The following is a 13,164-nucleotide window of genomic DNA, read 5'->3' on the forward strand; positions in this document are numbered from 1 at the left end:
TATGTGTATGAGTGTATTGCCTGCATGTATGTGAGTGCACCCGTGTCATGCAGTGCCGCAGAGGTCAGAAGAGGGCTTCGTATTCCCCTCGAACTGGAGTTAAGGACAGTTGGTAGCTGCCATGTGGGTGCTGGGAATTGAATCCACGTCCTTTGCAAGAGCAGTCAGTACTCTTAACTGCTGAGTCATCTCTCCAGCACCTAAATTTTTTATTATTTTTATTATATGTGTATGTGTGTATTGCCTGCGTGTAGGTAAGGGCACCCATGTTGTGCAATGCCTGCAGAGGTCAGAAGAGGCTGTCCAATCCCCTTGGACTGAAGTTACAGATAGTTGTTAGCTGCCATGTGGGTGCTGGGATTCAAACCTGGGTCTTCTGCAAGAACAACCAGCGTTCTTAATTGCTGGGCCATCTCTCCAACCCCTAAGTTGCTATCTTTTATAAAATGCATTCTAGAGTTGGACATTTAGCTCCGTAATAGAGTATTTGTGGGCAATACTCAACTATTAAAATACTGAGTTTGATCCCCATCACCAGAAAAAGTAAAAATAAATAAATACATTCTCAAGAAAATAATCTTGAATTTGTATAAGGAACTGTTGTGATTTGGATAGGGCATATTTCCCCAAAAGACTTATATGTTTAAGGCTTAGTCCCCAGCTGATGACACCATTAAGAGGTGATTGAATCATTAAAAAAATGTTATGATAGCTTCATCAATGGCTTTGTCCACTGTTGAGTTTATAACTGAATGGGCCTAGTTGGAGGAAGCAGGTCTCTGGAGGTGTGCTTTTGAAGGATATTCTCCCCTGCCCATTGTTCTTTGTCTCTCTGTCCTCTGCCCCATCTCTTCCTCAAGATTATCAGCCTCACCACACATGTGCCCGGAACCAGCAAACCAAGGGACCATGGCCTGAAACCCGTGAGACCAGGAGTGAGAATTGATCCTTAATCTTAGTTTTTTTCCTCAGGTAGTTTGTCACAACAGAACCTTCCATATGGTTAAAAAACAAAAAAAAAAAAAAAAAAAAAAGCTTAAGAATTCATCAAGAAACATGGAAAATAGCCAAGCTAACAGTGAACATCTTTTACTCTTTCACGTTTTTGGTTTTGGTTTGTTTTTGTTTTTGTTTTGTTTTAACACAGAGTCTCCCCGTAGCCCCTGTTGGCCTGGACTTGCTACATGGACTAGGCTGGCATCAGTCTCACAAGGATCCACCTGCTTTTGCCTCCTGAGTGCTGGGATTAAAGGTGTGCATTACTTCACCTACCTCTTTTTACTCTTCTATTTTTTAATGAGATTGGGTCTCTTGTAGCCTAGCCTGGCCTTGAACTTGATGTGTAACCAAGGATGAACTTGAATTCCTGATCTCCCTGACTCTTCCTTCCAAGTGAGAGGACAGCATTGTACGCATGTGCTACCACACCCAACTTCCTTTTTTTTTTTTAACTATTAGAAATTGTTAACACATAATAAAATACAGAGTTTTCAACAGTTAATGTCAAGCTTATTAAGAGAACTTAACACCTTTTTATTGCAAATGAAGTGCTTTAATCATAGCTATTAGGAAGGAGAAGAATTTCAGAGTAATGGTTGTAATGCCTAATCCTGGGTGTCAATTTGACTGGATCTGGCATTAACTGAAATAAGAGGGATCTTCTCGATTGGATCATCTGAAACCCAAAGACCTACTCTAAATGTGGGTGTTAGCTTCTGATGGCAGTCTGTATAAAAGGCCATGGCAAAAGGGAGCTCTTGCTTTTTTGCCCCTTGCTTTCTCTCTCACTGGTGAGTTTGTCTTGCTGCTATGGCCACCTTCTTTGAATTCCAGCATAGACTGAAGCCTAGCAGGTCTCTTGAATTCCTCAGGCCTTCAGCGCCAGATTGGGACTGCTGAGACATCCAGCTTTGTGGACTAAGCAACTACTGGATTCTTAGCCCTTCCAGTGTAGTGCAGCCATTGTTGGATTACTTGGACCCTATTCTGTAAGCTAATCTAATAAATCCATATATTCATTCTACCAGTTCTCTTTCTTTCGAGAACTCTGACTAATACAACAGTATTAACCAAGTCTTAAAACAGGATTGTAGAAGAGAATTTCCCCAAATTAAGGAAGGATGTGCCCATACACATACAAGAAGCACATATAACACCAAATAGGGCCAGAAAAGAAACTCCCCACTGCATATCATAGTAAAAAACATTAATGTACAGAACAAAGAGAGAGTACTGAAAGCTGCAAAAGAAAAACAACTCACATATAATGGAAAACCCATCAGAATTACAACTGACTTATCAGTGCAAACTATGAAAGCCAGAAGAGCCTGGACCAAAGTATTCCCAGTTCTAAATGACCATAGATACCAACCCAGAATGTGTTACCCAGCAAGAATGTCTATTATAGTTGAAGGGGAAAGAAAAATCTTCCACAACACAAATAGGCTGAAAAAAATACATGTCCACACCGGGTGTGGTGGTGCACGCCTTTAATCCCAGCACTTGGGAGGCAGAGGCAGGTGGATCTCTGTGAGTTCAAGGCCAGCCTGGTCTACATAGTCAGTTCCAGGACAGCTGGGGCTACAGGGAGACCCTGTCTCAAAAAGACAAAAAAAAAAAAAGCCAAAACCCAAAAACAAACAACAAAAACCCACATGTCCACAAAACCAGCCCTCCAAAGGATACTTGAAGCAATACGAAGAATGAAGAAAGGAACAACTATACCTGAGAGACAGCAGAAACTAAATGAAGGTATAATTGTGGAAACACAAAATTAGAAAAAAATGCACAGTAATCAAAATGATGACAACAAATACACATTGTTCAATAATAACTATATTTATATAAATAGACTGAACTCCCCAGTAAAAAGACACAGGCTACTTGAATGGATTAAGAAACAGAATCCAGGGGCTGGAGAGATGGCTCAGTGGTTAAGAGCACTGACTACTCTTGTAGAGGACCCGGGTTCGATTCCCAGCACCCACCTGGTGGCTATGAACTGTCCTTAACTCCAGTTCCAGGAGAACCCTTTTCTGACCTCCATGGCATTGCATGACATGGTGCACTCACATACAAATACACTCATACACATACAATAAAAATAATAAAATATTTTTAAAAAAATTTTAAAAAACCAAAATCCAGCTGTGTATGGTGGCATATGCCTTTAATCCCATCACTCAGGAGGCAGAGACATGTGGATCTCTGTGAGTTCAAAGGCCAGCCTGGTCTACATAGTGAGTTCCAGGCCAGCTGGGGCTATAAGGAGACCCTGTCTCAAAAAGACCAAAAAAACAACAAAAAAAACCCCATTTGTTGTCTATAAGAAACCCATCTCACCTTCAAGGACAGGCACTACTTTAAGGTGAAAGGATGGAAAAGAATATTCCAAACAAATGGCACTAAGAAAAAAGCAGGGGTTGCAATTCTAATATCTGACAAAACAGATCTCAAACTAAAACTAATCAGAAGAGATAAAGAGGGCCACTTCATTTTGATTAATGGAACAATTAACCAAGAAGACATTATAATCATGAACATATATTCACCAAACTCTGCTGCACCCAAATCCATAAAAACAACACTATAGGACTTTAAGACACAGATTACTCCCAACTCAATAATAATAGGGGACTTTAATACCCCACTGTCTCCATTATACAGAGCAACTAGACAAAGAATAAACAGACATCCGAATTAAATGATACCATATATCAAATAGACTTAACAGACATCTTCCGAATATTCCACCCAAGCACCAAAGAATGCACTTTCTATTCAGCACTCATGGAACTTTCTCAAAAATTGACCACATACAGGGCCACAAAACAAACCTTAACAAATACAAAAAAATTGAAATAATTCCATGCATTCTATCAGACCACAATGCAATAAAGCTTAAAATCAACATTGGAAAAAGCCCTAGTAACTACACAAACCTATGGCAATTAAACAACATACTCCTGAATGATGAGTGGGTCAAAGGAGAAATTAAGAAAGAAATAAAAATTCTTGGAATCAAACAAAAAGGACAACACAACACAACAGAAACTCTGGGACACTTTAAAAGCAGTCCTAAGAAGGAAGTTTATAGCTCTAAGTGACTACATTAAAAAATCAGAAAGAGCACAAATAAATGACTTAACATTGCAGTTCAAGACTTTGGCAAGGCAAGAAGAAATGAAACCCAAACCCAGCAGATGAGAAGAAATAATAAAAATCAGAGCAGAAATTAATGAAATAGAAGCAAAACAATACAAAGGATCAGTGAGTCTAAGAATTAGTTGTTTGAAAAGCTAAACAAAATAGACCTTTAGCCCAGTTAATCAAAAGAAAGAAAGAAAGCAAATCCAAATAAAAATCAAAGATGAAAGGGGAAACATCAGAACAGACAACTGAAAGATCCAGAACATTACAAGGGAATACTTTAAAAACCTATACTGTATTAAATTTGAAAACCTAAAAGAAATGGATGGACATCTAAAATCATAGGAACCACCAAAGTTAAACCAAGAAGAGATCAACAGTTTAAACAGACCCATAACATGTAAGGAAATCGAAACAGTGATACAAAACCTCCTGACTGAAAAAAAGCCCAGGCCCAGATGGATTTATAGCGGAATTCTACCAAAGATTTAAAGAAGAACTTCAACCAATACTACTAAAATTATTCCAAAAGATAGAAACAGAGGGAGAACTCCCAAATTCCTTCTATGAAGCCAGCATCACTCTAATACCAAAACCAGGTAAAGATACAACCAAAGAAGAAAACTATAGACCCATATCCTTAATGAACATTGATGCAAAAATTCTCAACAAAATGCTTAAAATCTCATACAGACATATATCAAAAAGATCATTCACCATGATCAAGTAGGCTTTATTCCAGAGATGCAGGGATGGTTCAATATACACAAGTCAGTAAACATCATAAATTATATAAATGGATTCAAAGACAAAAACCACATGGTCACCTCAATAGAAATACCAAAACCAGGTAAAGATACAACCAAAGAAGAAAACTATAGACCCATATCCTTAATGAACATTGATGCAAAAATTCTCAACAAAATGCTTAAAATCTCATACAGACATATATCAAAAAGATCATTCACCATGATCAAGTAGGCTTTATTCCAGAGATGCAGGGATGGTTCAATATACACAAGTCAGTAAACATCATAAATTATATAAATGGATTCAAAGACAAAAACCACTTGGTCACCTCAATAGATGCAGAAAAGGCCTTTGACAGAATTCAACATCCATTCATGGTAAAAGTCCTAAAGGGAATTGGACTGGAGGGAACATCCCTCAACATAATTAAAGCTATATGAAACAAACCCACAGCCAACATCATTCTAAATGGCAAAAAAAACCTAGAAGCATTTCCATTAAAATCAGGAACCAGACAAGGATGTCACTATCTCCACTCCTTTTCAATATAGTGCTTGAAACTCTTGCTAGAGCAGTAAGACAAGTGAATGAAATTAGAAGAGCACTAATTGGAAAGGAAGAGGTCAATCCCTTTTTGCAGATGATAAGATGCTGTAACTAAGAGATCCCCAAAATTCCACCAGAAAACTTCTAGAACCAATCAACACTTTCAGTATAGTGGCAGGTTATAAAATCAATCTACAAAAATCAGTAGCCTTTCTATACACCAATAACAAGCAATCAGAGAAAGAGTACAGGGAAACCCTCCCATTCACAATAGCCTTAAAAAAAAAATCTTGGAATAAAACTGACCAAAGACATCAAAGATCTCTACAATGAAAATTTTAAAGAGATTGAGGAAGACACCAGAAGATGGAAGGACCTCCCATGCTCATGGATTGGAAGAATTAATATTGTGAAAATGACCATCCTACCAAAAGCCATTGATAGATTCAATGCAGTACCAATCAAAATCCCCATAACATACTTCACATAATTAGAAAAAAGATGCTTAAATTCATATGAAAGCACAAAAGACTCCGGATAGCCAAAGTAACCCTGAGCACAAAGAGCAATGCAGCAGGGATTGCTATACCAGATCTCAAAGTATATTATAGAACTATAGTCATAAAACAGCATGGTACTGGCACAAAAATAGATACATAGATGAATGGAATATAATTGAAGATCCAAGCCTGAGTACACGAAATTTCAGTCACCTGATATTCAACAAAGGTGCCAAGGACACACAATGGAGGAAAGACGGTATCTTCAACAAATGGTGCTGGCAAAAATGGATCTCCACCTGTACAAGAATGAAACTAGATCCTTATCTTTCATCTTGCACAAAAGTCAACTCCAAATAGATCAGAGACCTCAACATGAAACTGGAAACTCTGAAACTATTAGAAGAAAACTTTGGCAGTAATCTACAAAATATATGTGTAAGAAAGGACTTTCTAAATCAGACACCAGTTGCTCAGGAATTAAGTCAACAATCAACAAGTGGGACTTCATTAAACTAAAAGCTTCTGTCCAGCAAAAGAAATAATCCAGAAAGTGAAGAGAAAACCCAGAGTGGGAAAAAAAAAATCTTCACCAGTGACAGAGGTTTAATATGCAAAATATATAAAGAACTCAAAAAACAAAGAATCAAAAAACCCCCCAAAACAAAAACAGATGACCCAATTAAAATATGTGTCAAAGGTCTAAACAGAATTCTCAAAGGAAGAAATATATATGGCTAAGAAATATCTTAAAAAGTGTTGAATATCAGCTGGGCATGATGGCGCATGGCTTTAGTTCCAGCACTTGGGAGGCAGAGGCAGGTGGATCTCTGTGAGTTCTAGGCCAGGCTAGTCTATATAGTGAGTTCCAGGCCAGCTGGGGCTACAGGGACTACAGGAAGACCCTGTCTCAAAAAGACAAAAAAAAAAAAAAAAGTGTTCAACATCATTAGTAATTAGGGAAATGTAAATTAAAACCACCCTAAGGTATCACCTTACCCCAGTCAGACTGGCTAAGATCAAGAGAACAAATGATACCAAATACTGGCGAGGATCTGGAGAAAGAGGAATGCTCATTCACTGCTGGTGGGATTGCAAACTCGTGCAGCCTCTATGGAAAACAGTGTGGAGAACTCTTAAAAAACTAAAAATAAACCTACCATATGACCCAGTTATACCACTCCTTGGCATATACCCAAAGGACTCATCCTATTGTAGAGACACTGGTACAACCATGTTTGTTGCTGCTTTTTTCACAATAGCTAAGAGATGGAAGCAACCTGTAGTATATTTACACAATGGAGTTCTACACAGCAGTAAAGAAAGATGAAATAATGAAATTTACAAGTAAATGGATATATCTAGAAACTATTATACTAAGTGAAGTAACACAGACTCAGAAAATCAAAAGACATATATTCTCATTTGTGGATCCTAGCACCAAATCCTTTTAAGTGAGTACATATCCTGATATAACTGCAGGAACTAGGAAAATGGAAGGGAACCAGGAAGGTAAAGGGAAAGAAGGGATCTAAGGAAGAAGAATAGTAGGAGACAGGTGTTACTAAGGGAGAAATATGTAAAAGGGGGGCAGTTAAAGGGGAGATGGAGAAGAAGAGCTATACAGAGAACTATGAGAATAAAGGGGAAGAAGGAGCTCAAGATGGGACCACAGCATACAGAAACTATTAAGGGAGAAATGGGGAAAATGGGAACACTTTAAATGGGGAGGGTGAGGAGAGAGGATAAGAAGGGAGAGAAAGAAGAGAGATAAATAGTGCCTAACTAGTATAAAAAAACAGGGAATTGCATTAGTCCTAAAACCTACTGAAAAATTACACATACAATATCCCTACATGAGTTTGTGAATGTAGCTTAAGGCTACATAACAAGCAGTTCCAGGCAGGAGAAGCCTCCTTTGAGTTATTGGGAAACTTCCAAAAGTATACAGGCTATTGCCACAACCTTGAATGCCTCCCAGAGCTTGAAGGTAAGACCCTATTGCTGAAGACAGGACATACTTTGGATACAGGATTTGGAGCAGTGGAGCTGGGACTGACCTGGAAGCCACCTCCCTTGAAGGCTAGTGCTCATAGCTTTGGAGAATACCATGCAAGCTGCTAAGGGAGAACATCAATCAGTGGTCCAACCCCAGCTTCACGACCTAAAAACAATGACCAGCACAGCAAGCGACACTGCTGCAGTAGTGGTACATTAAAGCCCACTCAATGGGAGGAAACTTGTGTGGTACTGTTAAGTGTAGCATGATGCACATAGCTGGAGAGGTCATGCATCTTGAAGAAAACTCCAAGGTATCACATCTCTAGACAAATGTAATTTCAAACTATGTACAAAATATGGAGCCTTAAATTTATAGACAGTTATCCCTGATACCACTCATCAAAGAAACTTCTTTTTCAAGAGACTGAGATAATTACAGAGTTCCACAACTGGCCACACACAAAGATTGTGAATTGTCCAAGTCTATGTGGCACATTTAGCATGCAACCTCTATACCTAAGGCTCACAGAACATAGAAGAAGGGATGAAGAGAACACTAATGCATCTTTCAACTCTCATCAATGAAGCTCCCTCAAGCAACATAGGGCCAGGAACGCAGAAGGTCACAAATGGCCAAAACACAGAATAAGGATCTGGGTCCTTGGACAGAACTCCTGTATTAAAATCCACCCATCCAGAGCTCAGGGACCATTGCAGAAGAGGGGTGGAAAGAGTGTTAGAGCCAGGGAGGAGGTGCAGGACCATACGGAAATAGTCCTACAGGCTTCTGGGACCCTTCTCATACAAACCTACAGCAATGGTGTCAGCATGCACAAGACCCATGCAGACTTAAGCAGAGCTGTGCCATTGGGGCGCAGCAGGCCCCAATCTTATTCAAAGAATTATTGGCAGCTGATTACTGCTGGGTCAGGAAGAGCTGATCATCTTAATGGGAGGGACCCTAGATAGGCTGACTAAATCCCAGTGGATCAACTTGTATTGAGGGATGTCTGGGGACACTAACTTGACATGATAGACAAATGACAGAATGTATGAACTCTGGTTGGGGGGTGGCAATGGGAGAGGACCAAAGGGGGAAAAGGGTATAAAGATGATTTTATGTATGAAATACACAAAAATTCAATAAAAATTTAAAAAACATAGATATTAAACATAGATACATAATTATTTTATAGAAATATAGCAATATTCCATGGGCTTTTAAGAGAACATCTTTGTAATCCAGTAAATAAATGTGTTTGTTTTTTCTGAATTGCTTGGCATCATGTCAAGTTGCTTCTTTTTCCCACAGTCATCTTATTGGACTGTGGGATTGTCCAGTTGAGGGCATCAAGACCACAGGCAGCACCAGGAGGCTCAGTGTGCTCGCTGCCCGTTCCTCCATTATCCACTTCCCCTTGCTGCACAGTGGAATGAATGTAGGCTTCAGGACCTAGTAGAACTATGTTTGGATTCTCCTTGGGGTAACTGCAACTGTGGACAAGTTGCCTGACTTCTCTTAGCCTTAGTTTCTTTTGCTAAAAAATGTGGTGGATTCAGGGTTAGATTGGAGAGTACGTGGTATTATTCTATGTATAGGACATGTCAGCTGTCAGTACCTGGCATGGTACCTGCTTAGTAAATGGTAGCTGGTAAAATACATGCATTATCATCAGTACTCAGGAAATGGTGTTCCCTTTTCACTCTCAACCAAAACTTCTGTGCATGTCCCATCATTTTCACGCAGAAGCTAATTCTACTCAGTGCATCTGTGCTGTTAAGTATCTGTTAGTGGACCACTTTTCCCATAGAATTGTGTAGACTTTGTGTACATTAAGCCTCAGATGAAGAAAATTACCTTCCATCTGATAGGAAAATGCAGAGAGACTGAGTGTGTCTGCTTTGATGGTACCCCAAATGCCAGTAATAACCAAGCTCCCATTATTTTTCCTTCTATAGATATGTGCTGCTCATCTCCCAGCTGAGTCAGAGGCACCAAATCATTATCAGGCAGTATGCCGTGCACTGTTTGCAGAAACCATGGAGCTGCACACATTTCTGACCAAAATTAAGAGTGCAAAGGAGGTAAGTACAACTGTGTTGCTATTTATAGGCATTGTAATAGAAAAGCCTCAATTCTTAACATTGTACATTGTATTCTTTGTTTTGGGATTATTTTGGTATCGTTGTTGCTGTCTTGTGTTTCCTTTTTAAAAAAGATATTATTTTAATTTTATATGGATGAGTGTGTTGCATGCTTATAGGTAGGTGTACCTGTATTGTGCAATACCTGAAAATGCCAGAAGAGGACTTCAGATCTGGAGCTGGAGTTACTCACAGTTGTTAGCTGCCATGTGGGTGCTGGGAATTGAGCCTGGGTCCTCTGCAAGAGCAGCCAGTGCTCTTGACCACTGAGCCATCTCTCTAGCCCCTGCTTTTCCTTTTTTTTAAAAAAAAGTTTTTTTTAATTGAATTTTTGCGAGTTTCATGCAATACATTTTGGTTATACTTAGAACACCTCCTCTATCTGCACCCTCCTACAGCTCCCCTGTCAGTTTTCATGTACTCTGTCACATACATTAAGGCCTTTTGAGCCAATTTTGTGTCCTTAAGTGTCCTTGGTTGTACATCCATCCACTGGAGCCTGGTTCACCTATCTAGTGTCACACCCTTAAAGGAAAACATTTATTCCTCTCACAGTAGTTATTGGTTGCTGGTAGTTCCTCAGCTAAGGTTGGGGCTTCTTACCCACTTCCCCACCTCTGGGAAATCTCATTGCTGGGAATTGGTCTGGTTTGTGGTTGCTTGGGTCTTGTGTATGCTGTCAGCATTGCTATAAGTTCATATAGGAAACCTCCAAGCTGTCTGGAAAACTCCCATTTCCTTGTTGTCATCATTCTTACAGTCTTTCTAACCCCTGTTCTACAATGGTCTCTGAATCTTGGGTGACAGAGGTTTGATATACATATCCTATTCAGGGTTAAGTACTCTGCAGTCTTATTCTGTGCACTTTGGCCAGATGTGGCTTTCTGAGTTAATCACCATCTGTTACACGAGGAACCTTTGCTAGTGAGAGTTAAGAGATGCATTAATATTCTCTCTGCCCTCTGTTCCACTATGTTCCCTGAGTCTTAGGTGTAGAGGTTGCATTGTAGATGTGTGTGTTACTTAGAGCTGGGCACCTCACAGACACTTATTCTCTACTCTTGACCATCTGTGGAACTTCATAATGTTTTTAGACAGGGTCTCACTATGTAGCCTTGGCTCACCTGGAACTCACTATGTAGACCAGGCTGGCCTCAAACTTATAGGGCTCCATTTGCCTCTACCTCCCAAGTGCTGGAATTTAAGGCATGAGTTACCATGCTTGGCTCCTTTTCCTTTTTTAAGACAGGGTATCCCTGTATATCCCAGGCTGGCATTGGACTCATCAGCCTCTTGCATCCTCTTGCACCAGCTTTTCGCTTACAGACATGCTCTATCACATCTGTTCTTCTGAAATATAGTAACATGACTCTTCTTGATACAACAAATTTTTGTAAAGCTTCCTTCCATGTGGAATAAATACTCCAGAACTGGCTTCATCATTTCCCATGGGTCTTGTTTTCCTTCTTTCTGCCATTCTTCTTTTGTCCATTTTTGGGACATATTAGTACATCTTTCAGGAAGGGATAAATAATTGGAACGGCCATACTAACTTCTTATACTATTTAATTGTGTGGAGTAGATTCAGTTAAAGATTTAGTGGAATAGATTGGCATTTCTATTCAGTTAATCCAAAATAATTAATCTTTTATTTAGTTATCAGTTGTTTAAAATGTTTAGTCCTGGGCTGGAGAGATGTCTTAGCAGTTAAGAGTACTGGCTGATCTTGCAGAGGACCTGGTTTGAATCCCATCACCCATATGGCAGCTAACATCCATAACTCAAGTTCCAGGGGATCCGACGCCCTCTTCGGCCCTCTTCAGGCACTGCACAACATGGGTGCACTTACATACATGCAGGCAGTACACTCATACACATAAAATAAAAATTGATAAAATGTTTAGTCCAAAGGGAATCATTCTAATTGACTTAGAAAGTAAGTCATATTTTTTATTACATAGACGGTCGTGAAGATTCAGTGAGATCTTGTATAAGAGCATGGCATCTGTCACTGAGTGAGCTCATTTCTTAAATGACTAAAGTGCAAAGTTTATCTGAAACAAGTACTGGGCTAAAACTTACTATGTCCTATAGTTTAGGAAGAGACACATGTCAGATATATAAGCAAGAAAGGCGAAACTAACCTGTTTGCCAAGTGAGATTTAATTAGCCCTGGTCAAAAGGTAACAGATGTTTCCATCACATCATACTTACATAAACTCAGTGGTGTCTATGTGAATAACAGCTCTAAGCATTTTTTCACTCTGTCCAGGCTCTGCCCATAAGCAGTGCCAATGACTAGCCAGGGACAACCTGTGCTTTTTAAAAAATATACATTTACAAAACAACTTGAGGAAAGGTATCAAAATGATGAAAATGGTGGATTAAGTTATTTGAAGATTATTGTACCTGGTTAGATACAGAATCACTGGCAGTTGTAGATGACTTTTAAGCTTCCAGCTGAACATCAGTAAATATGTCCTCAACTAAAGTGTATCAGATAGTAGAAAAAAAAATTACTACTTAAGGTTGTCCTGTCACCACCCCCTTGTTGAGATAGAATTTGCTTCCCCAGAGCATTATTTTCTGGGCTGAGGTGCAGTCCTTTGGGATTAGTAAAGTAAATGAGCTTTTAAAATCTTTCTAATACATTCAGACAACATTTCTGATCTTAAAGAACAATAAATATTTAATCACTGTGTTCCACTGAAATAAAAAAAAAATCTTTTTGCTCTTGATTAAAACTTTGCTTTAGGAACCAGTCTTGGTGGCACACACCTTTAATCCGAGCACTTGGGAGGCTGAGTCAGGTGGATCTCTTTGAGTTTGAGGCTAGCCTGGTCAACATAGTGAGTTCTAGGCCAGCTGGGGCTACAGGGAGACCCTGTCTCAAAAAGACCAAATAAAATAAAATAAATAAATAAAAATAAAACTTTGCTTCAGGTAGGTGTAATGGTGTGTGCCTTTAATCCCATCATCACTCAGGAAGCAGATGCGGGTAGATCTCAGATCTCTGTGAGATTGAGGACAGTAGGGTCCACTTAGTGAGTTCCAGGTAAGCGGGGGCTATAGG

At 39.3% G+C, this 13,164-nt stretch overlaps 1 protein-coding gene across 1 annotated transcript in view; it reads left to right on the top strand.

Annotated features, from left to right (window-relative positions):
* Window positions 1–10,031, top strand: part of LOC103729730 (protein spire homolog 1-like) — a gene marked incomplete at its 3' end in the record, with an annotated part of 118,969 nt that extends 108,938 nt beyond the window's left edge. Inside the window, exon 6 of the mRNA XM_017796741.1 lies at window positions 9,906–10,031. Within this exon, the coding sequence (XP_017652230.1) occupies window positions 9,906–10,031 (126 nt within the window). The remainder of the gene's footprint in view (window positions 1–9,905) is intronic.
* Window positions 10,032–13,164: the final 3,133 nt, after the last annotated feature.

The sequence above is a fragment of the Nannospalax galili genome, unplaced genomic scaffold, assembly GCF_000622305.1.
Source record: "Nannospalax galili isolate Female #2095 unplaced genomic scaffold, S.galili_v1.0 scaffold3670, whole genome shotgun sequence".
Lineage (NCBI taxonomy): Eukaryota > Metazoa > Chordata > Mammalia > Rodentia > Spalacidae > Nannospalax > Nannospalax galili.